The sequence below is a fragment of the Panulirus ornatus genome, chromosome 67 (genome assembly GCF_036320965.1).
Source record: "Panulirus ornatus isolate Po-2019 chromosome 67, ASM3632096v1, whole genome shotgun sequence".
NCBI lineage: Eukaryota > Metazoa > Arthropoda > Malacostraca > Decapoda > Palinuridae > Panulirus > Panulirus ornatus.
The window spans coordinates 384,420-403,696 of NC_092290.1; the positions used below are offsets into that span (position 1 = coordinate 384,420).

The following is a 19,277-nucleotide window of genomic DNA, read 5'->3' on the forward strand; positions in this document are numbered from 1 at the left end:
GTAGAAGAAAAAATCAACACATACAAGTAACTATACTGCGCTTATGGTCAGTCAGATTAATGTTAGGGCCCTCAAACAAGTTTTTTATGTACACTTTGCATTTTCAGTATGCCATCAGCAGCATAGTGAACTGGTAGCAAGAGCACAGACATTATTATCTCTGACTTACTATATGTGCTTTACCAGACTCCATGTCTAAATATTCATTTTATTTCCAGACTATTCTTCCTCTTGATCCTTGCATTACTACATTCCTTATTACTCATTATGCATTTGGAACTCATTTTCTTTGGAAAGGAATCCTTTAAAAAGTTAAATTGCCAAAATAAAGCTCTTGATCCCTTTATGTGATTCACTGCGTGTATCAAATAAATTCTGGGAAGGGTGAGTTTGCACCACCACATGGTTAGCTTGTGCGCAAACCTTGGAGGAAGCCCAGCAAATCATAGCATACCAATATTGAAAGTGTGATTATGGATTATGTTCAGCTATCACTTATTATTATTGTTATTAATAATCAATTTCCAATGAAAGGGTTTGATAAGGTTCATCCTTTTAACTTTCCTTCTTTGAGGTTTGTACAGTGCTCAAATAGTAAATCACATCTACTTTGGAGGACCACAGATCGAGAAGTATGCTGATGTTTGTTTCTTGTTATGGCATTGGTCTAGGACAGTTGAGGTGTGGATGGTTTTATATTGTATTGCTAAGAAGTGCTATATATTGAAACATAAGAAAGGAAAAGTGCTCCTCCAGGTCAATTGGGCTGAGGGATTACAGTAGAGATTGAGGAAATGTAGGTGCTTGAAGCTTGAGGAATGCAGTCAGTGGTTACAAAGTCTAAGGTCTTACAGTTTTCATTATATACAGTTATTTTAGTAATTTCTTTCTCATTAGTATAGAATTTTTTCATTTTTCAGCATGATGGCAGGTCAGCAGTGTTCTTTGGATGCTGGGGAGTTTGCCATCCAGTTCTGCAGTAATCATATTGCCCTGTACCTCTGATTAGCAGGTTGTGCCAAAACTGATAGATCCTGGAGAAAAAGTTGACAACAGCTTTTGATAAAAGAGATTTCCAACCCACAAGGTAGATGTCTTGGAAATTGTTGAAAGCTTGCTGGGTGCACCAAGGAGTGTGTAGCCATTGTCAGGGAGCAGTGCTTGGGGTGCTGATACACCCCAAAATAATATTTTTCTCCTAGCCAGGTTAACTGATCTTTCCAAGTATGCTGAAGAGGTGCTAAGCCTTTGCCTTTCAAGCTTTGGATAATGCTGAGAACCAAACTGGAGGTTAGGCTGGTTGGTGGCTGTTATGCAAGGTCAGCTAGAGGAGTGCATCAGAAACCCTTCTTGTCATAAACAGCTTTGCTTTTCAGGTGGCAAGTTAGATGTAGCCAATGCCGTAGAGAAGGGCTGTGTTGATGTTGACAGTAATGCACTCTTTTTGTCATTAGATACAAAAGACACTTCAGATAGTTGGGAGGAGCTCCAGGAGAAAGATCACCAGCTTGTTCATCTTTTTCGAGCAAAACTAATAAAAAAAAAGCTAATAACATCATGATTTCAGGAGAACTACGGAGGATTGACACTAGGAACACCTTCTTCAACAAGGTTTGTTGTCTTAGTAATAGATTAGTAAACTGTAGATTACAAGAGGAAATATAGTTTGTAAACTCTTGGCAGCATTTTTCCATGTGGCTTGTTATAAAGTATGTTGTATACCTTAATTAAGTGGGTGCTGTGTATTTTGGCAGGCTTGTCTTTGAATCTATATGTTTTGATAAAAAGATTCAGGTTGTGTGAAGCACACACATCCCCTTCCAAAAGTAATTCTTGCAGCAAGTCTCGGTCACATATCAGATTATTGTGTGTTAATACACGCTGTATACAAAAAATTTCAGTGATAGTGAGAATTGCATGGGAAGACTATTAAGGTATGACTTGTGTCTATGAATCTTGGGTAGAATTAAAGATCCCCTTGCCATATACACATTTCCAAGGTGTGATGGGAAATAAAATGAGCAGTAATGTGCATCAGAAGGACAGTTCACTGTAATGATGTTATCTGTCTTCTCTGATTATAACGGTGGAATCAGGATAGCAAAGCAGAAGGCCTCTCCCCACCCAGCTCTCCTTCCAACTCAACTGCCATCAGGAAGATGATGAGATATAAGATACCCTGCAGTATAATGGGAAGATACTGTCATGAAAATTGTATGGGAAAGTAAGAATAAAAAATTCCACATCAGTTTGACGAGATCTGTTCTGTGGTTGGAAAAAGAGAGACATGATTAATGGCAAGGTCGTTGTTGAGTTAGATCAAATTTTGCATGAACATGGAATTGTCCTGTTTAAAGGCGTACCGTCAGTGCCAAATGGCATTCCTTTACCTGCAAATGCAGTACTGGGAGAAACAGCTTTGTGATAATTGATGCTTGTATGTAAATTGCCATTTAATTCCATGGATTTATTTCGGCAAATAAAAACTTGTTAGGGGATGACATTTTGTTATGCTCCAAAGGTGTTTAGATAATTTTTTATCATGATTAGTGAAAAACTGCAAAATATAGAATTATGACAAAAATCTTTGTAAAAGAAATCCTTAAAAACTTCCAGGCAACAACAAACACATGTATGAGACAAAATTGATATTGATGAAATATAGACTACAGGTTGTACCTCTCTAATCTGGTGCTCTTTGGTCCAGAAACTCCCATGGTCCCGCACATTTTGAATCTGCTGTTGTTAGTTTGTGGATTTGCCACTAGGGCAGCATTATTAGTAGCACTAAGGTGCCAAGATCTGTTTACACTGCAGCTAAGCTAATTAACATTCCTGTTAATTTCTTATAGCCCCAAAATAAGTGTTTAATGCTGCTGAATCTGCCTTGTATTGGTGTTGTATGCCATGAAAAACTCTTGCTCAAGATATTGAGGAGTCTCCATCTGGGGGTAAGGATTCCAAAGATAGAGTAACAATTCTTGGCTGAAGCAATGCTGCAGAAAGTGTTCACCCAAGGGCCTTTTAAATGGATCAGTTTCTGTTTTCTGGCATTTTCTGTGGTTCAGTAATGGCCAGATCCCAAGGTGTGTGAACTATAGTGTACCTGGTAAGTTGCTAAGTTATATGGGAGAGTGGTGATTGACAGGGTTAAGGCATATACAGAGGATCATATTGGAGAGGAACAGGGGTGGTAGAGGATATGATGATCAGGTGTTTGCTTTCAAGAATATGTGTAAGAAATACTTGTGTAAACAAAGGGATTTTTGTTTAGCATTTATGGATCAGGAGAGAGCATATGACATGATTGATAGAGATGCTTTGAAGAAGGCACTATGAATATATAGTGTGGAGAGAAAACTGTAAAAGCAGTGACTAGTTTTTGTCTAGGGTGTAAGGTATGTGTGCAGTTAGGGAGAGAGAACAGTGAGTGATTCTAAATGAAGTGGGTCTGCAGCAGGGATTTGTGATGTTGCTGAGGCTATTTGATTTGTTTTCGGTTGGTATGGTGATGGAGGTAAATGCAAGTCTTGCAAAGATGGGTATGTATGCAGTCTGTAGGGGATGAGGGGGCCTGGGAAGTGAGCCAATTGTTGTTTGATGATAATGCCATACTGGTGGCATATTCAAGTGAGAAACTACAGGTATTGGTGTCTAAGTTTGGAAGAGAATATGAAAGTAGAATAAATGTGAATAAAAGCAAGTTTATTAGGTTTAGCAGAGACAGATTAGTTGGTGTGAGTTTAGATGGAGAAAACTTGGAGGAAGTAAAGTGTTCTAGAAGCCTGGGAGTGGACATGGCAGCAAATGGAACCATGGATAATGAAATGAGTGACAGGGTGGGTGATAGGGCAAAGGTCTTGAAAGCATTAAGGAATATGTAAAAAGAGAGGTCACTCTGGGAGGGCAAAGATAAGCATTTTTTTAATGTATAGATATCCCGCTGGTGTTGTATGGATGCAAAGCAAGGGCTATAGATGACAATGTTTGGATTATGGTGAATGTGTTGGAAATTAGATGTTTGAAAACAGTATGTGGTGTTAGGAGGGTTGGTTGAGTAAAAAATAGTAGGGTAAGATAGAGGGCAAGTCATAAGATGAATACCGTTGAGAGAGCTGATGAGGATGTACTGAAATGGTTTGGTCATCTAGAGAGTGAGGTGAGGTGTCAGAAAAAGAGTGGACAATGAGAAGTGGATATTAGATTGAAGATGGAGGAATAAAGTGAATAAGATTTTGAGCACTCTGGGCCAGGACATGCAGGAGAGTGAAAGGCATGCATAGGATAGAGTGAATTGGAGCGACGTGGTATACAGTGGGGTACATGCTGTCAGTGGACTAACCAGTGCACGTGAAATAGCAAGGAGAAAATGTGGAAAGGTCTGTGGGGTCTACCTATATACTGGGAGCTGTGGTTTTGATGCATTACACACAACAGCTAGAGAATGGATGTGAGCAAGTAATTCCTTTCTTCATCTATTTATAGCACCTCCATGCTAAAATGGGTAAAGAAAAATGGGTGAGAATGAAAGAAAATTAGTCTTATTAATTGGACCAGTTTGAATAAAATTCGACAAGGATTAGGTCACATTTTATTTGTATGTTTGTGGCTTTAAGTTGTTTAACATGCAACATGGGTCTTTGCAAATGTTTTTGTTTTGTCAGTTATGCAACATTGGGCCTATTTTTCTCAAATATTCACTTATAAATCATATCCAAAACTCTCAGGCCACTTTAAACCAAACTTGGTAGGAGTGGTGCATGGGTGATCCTTTTTCAGAACTGTACCTAGTGATCCTGACCATCATCCAAAATGGCCACTTGTCTTGAAAATAGCAGTTAGCTCAAATAGCCATAGTTTCTATTTTAAAGGTAAATTGGCTTAACATTGAACTGTAGTTATATAATTATTCATTGTTTAATGAATAAATTTCTTTCTTTGAATTTTATAATTTTGCTGATGGTGCAGATTAATCCTGTTTTGGCTAAAGCTTACTATAGCAGAAACCACAAGGGACAGTTTGAACCAAACTTTTCAGAGAAGGTTCTTGGATGTCCCTTTTCAAAATCATGTCTGATGATCCGGACCATCAGTTAAGATTAGTAGGTGGCATGAGATGATATTTCTTTAGACAACCAAAACTTTCTAAATTTTAAAGCAGAACTGGATCAGATTTCAACTCCAGCTGAGGAGTTATAAGTTGTTGAACATACTGTATGGGTTACTCAGCAAATTTTATAGTTTTTTCATTTTTTGTCTTATGCATTTTAGGCCTGTTTCTTAAGAAAAATACATATTAACTCCAGAATACCTCCAGACAGATATCTATTCAAGCTGAGTGATGTCTCGAGATGGATATATGCATCATGTTTCGCACCTCAGTTTCAAGGCCTAATGCTAGGTGTAGGTGGTAGCTGAGGTGGCAATGGGCAAAAATTTCTCCCCCCCAGTCAGTTATCCTCAAACCATGCCAATGGAAGCACATTTTCCTGAGTTTCCTCAGAAGGAAATTGTGTGGATTTTATCTGACTTTAGAGGACCAGGCAGATGAACCCGAATTATATGAAGAGAATGATCTGTCTTTGGATTTTATATGTATATCTTTTGATATGTTTTCTGAACTTGAAAAGGTTGAAATTTAAAGGTTAGAACAGATAACTTTGTGGGATGTTAAGGGGTTTAATCAAGGTGATTGTTATGGACTTATGTGAGTCTTCATTTCATTTTATAGGTGGATCCACAGCTTGAAGTACCCAGGGCAGCAAATTTCGTATACCTGTGCTATGAAACCACCAGTTGATAGTTCAGTATAACTTCTGTTTACTAGGTTTTAGCATGTAACAAGTTACTAGTACCTTTTCTTCATTCATTTTTGGTTTGCACCTGCTTTTCTCAGATTTTGACTGTTACTTCTCACTTTTTTTTCTTTGCAGGTGGCATGTTGTTGGCATTACCACATTTCCCCAAAAATGCATGTTTAATGAACATTTAGCTCCTATTTAGTGGATGATGCATCAAATGTTGCTTTAGTAGTTACAGGTAGGTTAGGGTCTTGTGCCAGGTTGGCTTAGCTGTGTTAATTTTTTTTCAACTTGTATTATATCTTTTAACAGATAGGAGCATAGTAACACTATGACCCAGGGGATGCTGTCTCTATCTTGGAATAATCATAGTGCTACATTTACTCACACCCTCTCCACACTTAGAGAAAAGGTATGTAGGAACACGTTAACATGTTTCTTTGCTCTTAATTTGTTCTGTGTTTCTTTCATCAAATTCGTATGTAGATATAGAGGGACCTCATTATTTTAACGTCTGTGTTTTCTCTGTTGTATTAGTTTTTTCACATTGCAGATAATTCTCACACTTTCACCTTCACATTAGTTAAACCCAAATTAGATATTTAAAATTTTGCATTTTTGATAAGTAGGTTATATTTTTTTCATGTTTGCCATTTCCCACATAAGAGTGTTAGCACCAGGAACAATTGAAGAAACAGCCTTATTCACTCATAATCATTCTCTCAGCTGTCATGTACAATGCCTAGAAACCACAGCCCTATACCCATAACCAGTCTCCACATCCTGTGTAAACCACATCACTCCAGTTCACTCTGTGCCTTTGCATATCTTGCACCTTCCTGCATTTTCAGGCCTTGAGACATCAAAGCATCTCTCTGTCACTACTTCTACCTCCTCTTTGGGTTCCCCTTTTCCTGTTCCCTCTACATCTGATGTATGCACCCCTTTAGTCATCCTCTCCTTACTTATCCTCTTCATATTTCCAAATCATTTTACAACAGCCTCTTCAGCTCATCTTACTACTGCACCTCTCTCTTACCCATCATTTTTTATTCCGTAATCTTTCTTTTACATATATTGTCTTCAGACATTTCAAGAATCCAGGCTGTGGAACTGAACTATTTGAGAGGAGCTTGTTGTATGACTTGATGAGACGAAGAAAGAAATGAGGGAGTGTTTAAGGGATGTGATATGGCAGGGAATGCAAAGAGAATTAATTTTGGAGTGGTAGAGTGGGTGAAATGTAATACGTTGAGATGGTTTGGGTGTGTTGAAAGATTGCAAGATGGGAAGTTTACAAGATGATAGTCCAATTAAAGGGGTTAGATGACCTCCTGTAACATTAGGATGTAGTGGAAGAGTACTGAATGGTGAGAAATGGTAGAAGAATTTGTGGAGTGATATATGTGAAGGAGGCCTTTAAGGACAGGGATAAGTGGGAACTCTGCTGCCTTGGCCACCCTCTTGATGGGAGTTCCCAAAGTGGATGGGCATCAGAAATATAGATATTTATTTTTTTTATTATACTTTGTCACTGTCTCCCGCGTTTGCGAGGTAGTGCAAGGAAATAGACGAAAGAAATGGCCCAACCCACCCCCATACACATGTATATACATACGTCCACACACGCAAATATACATACCTACACAGCTTTCCATGGTTTACCCCAGACGCTTCACATGCCTTGATTCAATCCACTGACAGCACGTCAACCCCGGTATACCACATCGCTCCAATTCACTCTATTCCTTGCCCTCCTTTCACCCTCCTGCATGTTCAGGCCCCGATCACACAAAATCTTTTTCACTCCATCTTTCCACCTCCAATTTGGTCTCTCTCTTCTCCTCGTTCCCTCCACCTCCGACACATATATCCTCTTGGTCAATCTTTCCTCACTCATTCTCTCCATGTGCCCAAACCACTTCAAAACACCCTCTTCTGCTCTCTCAACCACGCTCTTTTTATTTCCACACATCTCTCTTACCCTTACGTTACTCACTCGATCAAACCACCTCACACCACACATTGTCCTCAAACATCTCATTTCCAGCACATCCATCCTCCTGCGCACAACTCTATCCATAGCCCACGCCTCGCAACCATACAACATTGTTGGAACCACTATTCCTTCAAACATACCCATTTTTGCTTTCCGAGATAATGTTCTCGACTTCCACACATTCTTCAAGGCCCCCAGAATTTTCGCCCCCTCCCCCACCCTATGATCCACTTCCGCTTCCATGGTTCCATCCGCTGCCAGATCCACTCCCAGATATCTAAAACACTTCACTTCCTCCAGTTTTTCTCCATTCAAACTCACCTCCCAGTTGACTTGACCCTCAACCCTATTGTACCTAATAACCTTGCTCTTATTCACATTTACTCTTAACTTTCTTCTTCCACACACTTTACCAAACTCAGTCACCAGCTTCTGCAGTTTCTCACATGAATCAGCCACCAGCGCTGTATCATCAGCGAACAACAACTGACTCACTTCCCAAGCTCTCTCATCCCCAACAGACTTCATACTTGCCCCTCTTTCCAAAACTCTTGCATTTACCTCCCTAACAACCCCATCCATAAACAAATTAAACAACCATGGAGACATCACACACCCCTGCCGCAAACCTACATTCACTGAGAACCAATCACTTTCCTCTCTTCCTACACGTACACATGCCTTACATCCTCGATAAAAACTTTTCACTGCTTCTAACAACTTTCCTCCCACACCATATATTCTTAATACCTTCCACAGAGCATCTCTATCAACTCTATCATATGCCTTCTCCAGATCCATAAATGCTACATACAAATCCATTTGCTTTTCTAAGTATTTCTCACATACATTCTTCAAAGCAAACACCTGATCCACACATCCTCTACCACTTCTGAAACCACACTGCTCTTCCCCAATCTGATGCTCTGTACATGCCTTCACCCTATCAATCAATACCCTCCCATATAGATGTGTAGACATTTAATTTCCAACACATTCACCCTATTCTCGATATTTTGTCTAAGGCCCACGCCTCTCATCCAGTTAGTGCCAACTGTACTATTATACAATCAAGCATACCAGACTTTGCTGACTTCCCTTTCCTTACATTCCTAATGCATCCAAGATCTTTGCCCCTTTAACCACCTTATGACTTACTTCCCATGATTCCATTCAATGCCATATCAACTCTCAGGTATCTAAAATGCTCCACCTACTCCAAGTTCTCTTCATTTTGACTGACCCTTTAAATTACCTGTCTTTTTGGAGCTAAGCCTATAAACCTTACTTTTATTTACATTTCTCTCAGCATTCTCATTTTACATACTTTCCCAAACTCAGACACCAGATTCTGTATTTTCTCTCTTGAATATGCCTTCAGCCTTTTATCAGTTAAATGACAATTGTTTCACCTCTTAGGCCCCCACCCCCAGTATACTGCATGACTGCTTTTTTCTCCAAAACCCACTTGCATCTGCCTCTTCTCAACCCTCTATGCATCTATGTTACTCCCTTGTTGAAAATTCTTAATTGCATCTAATAGCTTTCTTCCAACACCATATATTCATAATGCCTTCCATAAAGCATTTATATCAACTCTTTCGTATGCTTCCTCCAGATCCATAATGACGCTTATAAATCCCCGTTTCATCAAGTGCTTCCCACACATATTCTTCAAAGCGAAACCTGTTCCATACACTTGTACTGTTCCTAAAACCACTTTGTTCCTACCCAGTCTGATGCTTTGAGTATGCCACCACCTTCTCAGTCAGCTTACCAGGCAAAATCACAAATCTAATGCCTCTGTAACTTGAACACTCACCTTTGTCTCCCTTGCCTTTATACAGTGGTACTATAAAGTCATTCTGACAGTCTACAGGCACTTCACCTGAGCCATACATACATTGAGAATCCTAATTTACCAGTCAACAACGCAGGCACCCCCTTCCCTAAGAAATTTAACTGCCCTACCATCCACTCCAGCCATCTTGCCACATTTTATTCTCTACAAGGCTTTCACCACCTCTTCACTTTCCTCCAGTGATTTTTTGTGACAATCTTACTTCACATATCTACCTGACCCAAATACCCTTCATCTACCCCCTTATCATCAAACACATTCAGCAGCCCTTCAAACTATTCATTCAGTCTTTGCACCTCATGAGAGTTAGGTGAGTGATTATTAGTAAACTTTAGGAAGAATAAGAAGATACTTTAGATGGAGGTTAAAGTGTGAGGAAAACAAAACAAATGGGAACATCGGTGAAAGGGACAATTAGTTAAGTGGTAACAGATAATGAGGAGGAGATGGAGAAACCATTTTGAAAGATTGCTGAATGTATGATGATAGGGTGGGAGATGTAGGGTGTTTGGGCTAGGAAAGTATGGGAGTTAGAGACTCGCTGAAAGTGGGTTAGAGAAGAGGTGGTGAAAGCTTTCCATAAGATGAAACATAGGAAGGTTGCTGGAGTGGAAGGTATTGCAGTTAAATTTCTTAAGAAAGGAGGTGACTGTGTTGTTGATTGGTTAGGATTCATCATATGTGTGGGTCATGGTGATTTGTCAGAGGATTGGCAGAGGGCATGTACAGTGCCATTGTATAAATGCAAGGGTGACAAAGTTGAGTGTTCAAACTACAGTGTACTTGGTATGTTGTATGGGACAGTGGTGATAAAGAGGGTGAAGGCATGTTTAGAGCATCAGACAGGAGGAACACTGTGGTGTCAGAAGTGGTATGGGATGTGTGGAATAGGTATTTGTTTTGAAAAAAGTGTGCGAGACTTACTCATAGAAGCAAGAGTATTTCTATGTGGCATTTATGGATCTAGAGAAAGCATATGAAAGGACTGATAAAGATGCCTTGAAGAAGGTCTTACAAATATATGGTGTGGGAGGAAAGCTCCTAAAAAGCAGCGAGAAGTTCTTATCAAGAGTGTATGGCATGTATATGAGTAGTAAGAAAGGAGAGTGAGTGGTTCCATGTGAAAGCTGGCCCTCAGGGATATAGGATGTCTTCACAGTTGCTTAATTTGTTTATGGATGGAGTGATGAGCTAGGTAAATGCATGAGTTTTGAAGGGGGGGTGAGTAATCAGTCTGCAAGGGGGGCCTAGGAAGTGTCAGTTGTTTGTTAATGACACAGCACTGATTGCAAATTCAAACGAGAAACTGCTGAAGTTTGTGAGTGAGATAAAGGAGAAAATTGAGAATGAACGTGAATAAAAGTAGTTATTAGGTTTAGCAGGCAGAGGGACAGTTGAGTTGGTGTGTGAAATTGAATGGAGAAAATTTGGAGGAAGTTTTTTGGAAACCTGGGAGTGGACTTGGCAGCAAATAGAACTATGGAAGCAAAAGTGTCTTAGAGTGAAGGTACTGTGTGTATTAAGGATGTTTGGAAAGAGAGGTCATTAACTGGAAGGGTTGAAATGGCTATGTTTGTGGGTATAGTATCCCTATTGATGTTGTGTGGATGTGAGGCATGGGCTACAGATGAGGATTTACAGAGGAGGGTGAATGTGTTAGAAACTAAATATTTCAAGACAGTAAGTGGTGTGAGGTGATTTGATCAGTTGTGTAATAGAAGGGTAAGAGAGAAGTGTGGTAATAGAATTGTGGTTGAGAGATCTGAAGAGGGTGTGCTAAAATGGTTTGGACATATGAAGAGAATTAGTGAGGAGAGATTAATGAAGAGGATATATGTGTCAGAAGTGGAGGGGAAAAAATGAATGGGGAGACCAAATTGGATATAGAAGGAAGGAGTGAATATGCTTGTGAACACTTAGGGCCTGAACATGCAGAAGGGTGAAAGGTGAACAGAGGATAGAATGAATTTGAACAGTGTGGTATACAGGATCAACATGCTGTCAATAGACAACCAGGGCATGTGAAACAGGTGGTGGAAAGCATGGAAAGGTCTATGGGGCCCTGTTGCAGATAGGGTTCTGTGGTTTTGATGCATTATATATGTTAGCTAGAGAATTCCTCATCTGTTCCTGGCATTATCTAGCTAAGGTGGGAAGTGGTGAACAAGTATGATATTATATTTATTATACTTTGTCACTGTCTCCTGTGTTAGTGAGGTAGGGCAAGGAAACAGACGAAAGAATGGCCCATATAATTTCCTAGGAAATCATATGGGAGGGTATTGATTGAGAGGGTGAAGGCATGTACAGAGCATCAGATTGGGGAAGAGCAGTGTGGTTTCAGAAGTGGTAGAGGATGTGTGGATCAGGTGTTTGCTTTGAAGAATGTATGTGAGAAATACTTAGAAAACAGATGGATTTGTATGTAGCATTTATGGATCTGGAGAAGGCATATGATAGAGTTGATAAAGATGCTTTGTAGAAGTTATTAAGAGTATATGGTGTGGGAAGTAAGTTGCTAGAAGTAGTGAAAAGTTTTTATCAAGGATGTAAGGCATGTGTACGAGTAGGAAGAGAGGAAAGTGATTAGTTCCCAGCGAATGATGGTTTGCGGCAGGGGTGTTTGATGTCTCCATGGTTGTTTAATTTCTTTAAGGATGGGGCTGTTAGGGAGGTGAATGCAAGAGTTTTGGAGAGAGGAGCAAGTATGCAGCCTGATGTGGATGAGAGGGCTTGGGAAGTGAGTCAGTTGTTCACTGATGATACAATGCTGGTGGCTGATTCGGGTAAGAAACTGCACAAGTTGGTGACTGAGTTTGGTAAAGTGTGTGAAAGAAGAAAGCTGAGAGTAAATTTGAATAAGAGCAAGGTTATTAGGTTCAATAGGGTTGAGGGACAAGTAAATTGGAAGGCAAGTTTGAATGGAGAAAGACTGGAGGAAGTGCAGTTTTAGGTATCTGAGAGTGGATTTGACAGCGGATGGTACCATGGAAGCGGAAGTGAGTCACAGGGTGGGGGAGGGGGGTGAAAGTTCTGGGAGTGTTGAAGAATGTGTGGAAGGTGAGAACGTTATCTCGGAGAGCAAAAATGGGTATGTTTGAAGGAACAGTGGTTCTAACAATGTTATATGGTTGTGAGGCATGGGCTATGGATAGTGTTGTGCGGAGAAGGGTGGATGTGTTGGAAATGAGATGTTTGAAGACAGTATGTGGCGTGAGGTGGTTTGATCGAGTAAGTAATGAAAGGTTAAGAGAGATGTTTGGTAATAAAAAGAGTGTTGTTGAGAGAGCAGAAGAGGGTGTATTGAAATGGTTTGGTCACATAGAGAAAGTGAGTGAGGAAAGATTGACAAAGGGGATATATGTGTTGGAGGTGGAGGGAACAAGAAGTGGGAGACCAAATTGGAGGTAGAGGATGGGGTGAAAAAGATTTTGAGCGATTGGGGCCTGAACATACAGGAGGGTGAAAGGCGTGCAAGGGATAGAGTGAATTGGAACGATGTGGTATGCCGGAGTTGACATGCTGTCAATGGATTGAACCAGGGCATGTGAAGCGTCTGGGGTAAACCGTGGAAAATTTTGTGGGGCCTGGATGTGGAAAGGGAGCTGTGGTTTCGGTGCATTACACATTACAGCTAGAGACTGAGTGTGAACGAATGGGGCCTTTGTTGTCTTTTCCTAGCGCTACCTCACACTCATGCTGGGGGAGAGGGGTGCCATTTCATGTGTGGCGGGGCGGTGACAGGAATGGATGAAGGCAGCATGTATGAATATGTACATGTGTATATATGTATATGTCTGTGTATGTATATGTTGAAGTGTGTAGGTATGTATATGTGCGTGTGTGGGCGTTTATGTTTATACATGTGTATGCGGGTGGGTTGAGCCATTCTTCCGTCTGTTTCCTTGTGCTGCTTCGCTAACGTGCGAGACAGCGATTAAGTATAATAGAAAAAAATGATATATATAGATTGATTCATACAGGATATTTCTTCACTATTTTATCCCTCTGTTATATCTGTTGACTTTTATTATATTTTCGGATCTTGATATTACATAGCTACTTTACATTGTAGCGTACCTGGAGTGCAGCAATTTTCTTTAATTTGAATTGAAAATATTATTTTTTTATTATTGACATTTACATTTTTTCACTTATAAAGTGATACATTTGTTAATGATCACACTTTAAACCATTAAAGGTGGATGACATTTTTTTATATACGTCTGCGTAAGGTGGCATATTTTAGGAATAATAAAGTATCAAGGAATAAGCCAGTACATCCATAAATAGATAGAACTGGATGAAAAATGAAGGTAAGGGGTGCTATTTATGTGATTATCATAGCTGGCTGTGGGAGGAGGGGAGGAGTGCTAGGCAGGGGAGGGCGCAACCTATCTTTACCATCCATTGTTTTGGCTAATACTGACATTGACCCTGGTTGGGAGAGAGTGGGTGGCTATTTACAGGGGTGTCCAAACAGAGTGCTTGATAGTACATGTAAGAGATGCCAAATCACCCAATTTCACCATACAATTATGACAGAAAAGGGCCCAACATTATGTAACATTGCCCGCCTACTACTGTACAAAGGTTAGATATCAGCTGATACTGGCACTGACCGCGGATGGATGATTGAGGGTAAACAGAGGTCATGATAGTAATGACAGTGATGCCACATTGCCAAAATTCAAAAAACAATTACGACGCAAAATATTTGAATGTTAAATGATGTTCCCTGGTTTCTTCCGTACGAACATTGGTAACATTGCCCACCTTTAATGTATGTGTTAACCACAAGCATGGTGGAAATGTGAAAAGAATAAATGTTCAGGTTGCAACATGGATAGGCATATAATGCATCACCTATAACATCTTAATATGCTCACATCTCTACATGCAATCATATTATAGTTCTTATTAGTGTGCAGCATTAATATACATTTATATGAATTATTTATATAAATCTGTGTATGTTTTTTCATACATTTTCTTTGCTGCCTGGTCAGCACTAAAATGATGTACCAACATCTATGGCATTTTGATGTTTACTGACTCTGTGTTTGAATAAACTGAGTAATGTATAACAGCAAGGCAGTATTGCTAGATGAAGGACTGATGCATATATTTCCCTATTAAAGATGATCACAGAGTGGTCAGACCTAGGAGACTGTATATGACATGTCCACAATGAATTGTGAAAACATGAGATATATTTGACATGACCACAGTGAACAGGATGAAGAACCCACTGTTTATAAAGTCGAGTGTGTTAGCAAATATGATATACCATGGGAAATTTTGCCTGTGTGGAAATAGCTTGTAGTTCATTGTCCACGTATTAAATTGAATTGCACTTTAATTCTTTCCTTTGGTTTTTACACAGGAGAGATATACAGATGTCACGCTGGCATGTGACGGCAAGTTCTACCCTGTCCACAAACTTGTGTTGTCAACGTGTAGTGAATATTTTATGCGAATGTTTGATACAACACCATGTAAGCATCCCATTGTTGTGCTAAAAGATGTTCATTGCAAAGAGATGGAATCACTTTTAAGCTACATGTATGCTGGTGTTGTAAGTGTGGCTCAAAGTGACCTTCCACAGTTGATCAAAGTTGCAGAAGCTTTACAGATTAAGGGATTGGCAGTTCCTGATGAATCCCTTTGTAGCAACATGAACTTTGGTCATACGTGGAGCCCAACAGATGACAGAAGTAGCCCATATCCAAAGCGAATCAGACGAGAAGAAAATGGCACTCAAACACAGAGAATTTTGGAACCACGATCTAGTATTAACTCTCAATCCTTGACACGCATACAAACATTTTCTGGTATTACCCCTTCTTCTCAAGGAGGCCCACAAGGTTTCACTACCATTGGGTCATCTTTCAGTAATGTATTGGCTCCTCACAGATTTTCTCCATATCATAGAGACGGTGATCTACAGCATTTATCTCCCAGACAAATACACAGATTAGATCAAAGAAAAGATCAAGCAGTAACACCAAAAATGAGTCAAAGAATAGATAATAAATCTGAAAACAGAATTACCCAACAAAGCAGTTTAAGGACAAATCAAAGAGTGAACACAAGGACAGACCAGAATAGTGATAGCAAAATAGATAAGGGACTGGGCCAGAGAGAAGACCAGATATTGAACAAGAAAGCAGACCATTTGGATGACTGCAGAAAGAGGGATACTGACAATGAAGATGACACCTCATCAGAACTACAGGTAAATATCCAGTAACTAGAAGCTTCTCTGTAGTTGATTTTCATTGTATTCACTTAAAGGTTTTCTGTCTTTGTTTCTCATTTTTGATGTAGATCTTAGCATGACTATAACTTGCATTCATATATTTGGACTGTTTTGTGTTTAGCACTTCCTACCTTTCATCTTCATGCATGTTTAATTCCTGAACACTCTCTTTTTTCACTCCACCGTTCCATCTCCAGTTGGTTTTCTCCATTCCTTGTTCCCTCCAATTCTGACACATACATCTCCTTTGTCAACCTCTCCTCACTCATTCAGTCCATACATCTATGCCATTTCAAGCACATCCCTCTTCAGCTTGTGCAACCAAACCATTTTTACATCCACACCTTTCTCTTACCTTTTTATAACTTAATCAATCAAACCATCTCAGACCACATATTGTCCTCAAACAATTCATTTCCAAAGCATCCACCCTTTTATGCACATTGTCATGTATGTAGCCCCTGCTTTGTGTGCAATCCAAGTATGTACATGTACTTTCATCTGAAACTTGCCAACTTGCCAGCATAATACCAATCCAAGTACCCTCCAAGTAACCCAACTCCTGCTACTGCCTTCTATCAATTTTGTCTTCAGTATCCAGTATGAAAAACTGCTTCACAAAAGAAGAAAGAAACCATCCCAATTTTGTCTTCAGTATCCAGTGTGAGAAACTGATTCATAACAGAATCAAAGAGCACATCTCACTTTCACCCACACAACATGGCTTCAGACCCAAACACCACCACACTAAACATTTAGCTCCCACAGCTTATCCTAGATGAATACAACCACCCACAGCTCCCATCCCACACAGTGCTGGTGGCAGTAGGCATGAACAAATCATTTGACACTTCCCTGACACACCCTTATAAAAAAAAATACTTGACATTGCCATCTACACCATTGACAAAAAGTGGTTTGCCATGCTCGAGTCAATGGTTTTACCTTTAAAACACTTAAACTCACCAATAGAATACTCCAAGGAGCAGTTATTTTTCCAACTCTCTTTGATCTCTCCCTTCACAGCTTTCCATTACCTGTAGCAGACCTTAGCATGAATGCCCATTTGAAAATATGCAGTTAACCCCACAGTCACATCATAATACCATGTCACAGCAATAGCAACATTAGACATACAACATTACATTACACATTTGGAACAGTGGCTCACCCAGAGCAGTATATCTGCATCCATACATATATTCAGTCATTCTTATAACCCCTGACACTCACAAATCTGACTCCCATCCTCCAGTCACATTGAATGGACAATCTCTCCTATTTAAAAAAAAGCACTAATAATTCTAGGCATCACATACAATACATACATGACATCACTCCCAACACCAGTAACATCAGCACAAATGCAACACACAAAGAGAATGCCCTCTAAACACAGTGGCTTTGAACTATGCTTCACCTGCCTGGTCTTCCACCTTCTAATCAAATATAACAAGGCTGCAAACCACACAAAATAGCACAATCAGAACAGTCATGGGCTGTCTAGCAACCGCATACACTTGAAACTTACACAATGACAGAAAGTTCTTCCCATGAAAATCCTACCTCAATGTGCACAATTTTCAATTCTATTCAACAGCTCTAGATACCTCTTGACTTAAAACACTCTATGACTATAACCACCCAACCCCCAAATAGAAATATAATGCATACCCTTGCTTTGCTCTCCAGCAGCCTTTACTCTTATATCACCTATCCCAACACATAAAATGCCAACAAAACACATACATGAAATAACTCATCAGGCACTAAACATCTCTCACAACTTGAACTCAAAATCCACCCCACCAACTGTACACCCATCAGAAGCATCACTCTCCAGACAAACGTTAGTCACACTATCCCTTTTATGCTCCAGACATCACCTGTCCCTATGATATTGCAAACTCCAATTCAACATATCCCGAGGCCTTTTTAAACCATGATGCAAGGAATCAGTTGCTCTGCACTTTCTGTACATAGATGCACACAGATAACATCACTACAGAAACATTCTCTAGACTAACATGAGTTTGCTCTGGACGTCACCCACGACTTCAGCATTACAAACTTTGTTTCACCATATCCTTAGAACCCTTCAGAAAACAGAAGCATCACTCTCCAGACAAACGTTAGTCACACTATCCCTTTTATGCTCCAGACATCACCTGTCCCTACGATATTGCAAACTCCAATTCAACATATCCCAAGGCCTTTTAAGACCATGATGCAAGGAATCAGTTGCTCTGCACTTTCTGTGCATAGATGCACACAGATAACATCACTACAGAAACATTCTCTAGACTAACATGAGTTTGCTCTGGACGTCACCCACGACTACAGCATTACAAACTCTGTTTCACCATATCCTTAAAACCCTTCAGAAAACAGAATGCATTTACTGTAAAGAATGCACCAAGAATGTACAGTACAAATGCCCAGCTGAAGCAGGTGGTAGCAATGCTGTTTCTTGTGGGGCAGGGTAGTGCTAGGAATGGATGAAGGCAAGAAAGTATGAATATGTACATGACTGTATATGTTGATATGTATATGTGCATGTATGGGTGTTTATGTATATATATGTGTATATGAGTGGATGGGCTGTTCTTAGTCTTTTTCCTGGCACTACCTTGCTAACATGGGAAATGGTGATCAAGTATAATGGTAATGATAGAGATGATAATGATGATAATATTTATTTTATTTTTTTATACTTTGTCGCTGTCTCTCGCATTAGCGAGGTAGCGCAAGGAAACAGACAAAAGAACGGCCCAACCCACCCACATACACATGTATATACATAAACACACACACACACACTCACACATACCTATACATTTCAATGTATACATACATATACATACGCCGACATATACATATATACACATGTACATATAATACATGTTGCCTTCATCCATTCCTGCCGCCACCCCGCCACACATGAAATGACAACCCCCTCCCCCCGCGTGCACACGAGGTAGCGCTAGGAGAAGACAACAAAGGCCACGTTCGTTCACACTCAGTCTCTAGGTGTCATGTGTAAGGCACCAAAACCACAGTACCCCTTCCACATCCAGGCCAAACAAAACTTTCCATGGTTTACCCCAGATGCTTCACATGCCCTGCTTCAATCCATTGACAGCACGTCAACCCCAGTATACCACATCATTCCAGTTCACTCTATTCCTTGCATGCCTTTCACCCTCCTGTATGTTCAGGCCCCGATCGCTCAAAATCTTTTTTACTCCATCCTTCCACCTCCAATTTGGTCTCCCGCTTCTCCTTGTTCCCTCCTCCTCTGACACATATATCCTCTTTGTCAATCTTTCCTCACTCATTCTCTCCATGAGACCA

The 19,277-nt window shown here is 40.0% G+C and overlaps 2 protein-coding genes across 26 annotated transcripts in view; one reads left to right on the forward strand and one right to left on the reverse strand.

Annotated features, from left to right (window-relative positions):
* The window catches only part of LOC139747051 (uncharacterized), a 1,040,326-nt gene that overhangs the window by 40,424 nt on the left and 980,625 nt on the right, over positions 1 to 19,277 (reverse strand). The window lies entirely within an intron of this gene.
* LOC139747055 (uncharacterized) overlaps positions 1 to 19,277 on the forward strand; it is a 236,301-nt gene that overhangs the window by 988 nt on the left and 216,036 nt on the right. For 5 of the 7 annotated variants that reach the window (XM_071658839.1, XM_071658841.1, XM_071658834.1 and 2 more), the window contains exons 2-3: positions 6,114 to 6,213; positions 15,048 to 15,899. In XM_071658839.1, the coding sequence (XP_071514940.1) occupies positions 6,133 to 6,213; positions 15,048 to 15,899 (933 nt within the window). In that variant the 5' untranslated portion in view covers positions 6,114 to 6,132. Of the gene's footprint in view, positions 27 to 1,567; positions 1,612 to 6,113; positions 6,214 to 15,047; positions 15,900 to 19,277 lie in introns of all 7 variants that reach the window. The other 2 variants (XM_071658836.1, XM_071658837.1) reach the window with 2 other exon arrangements.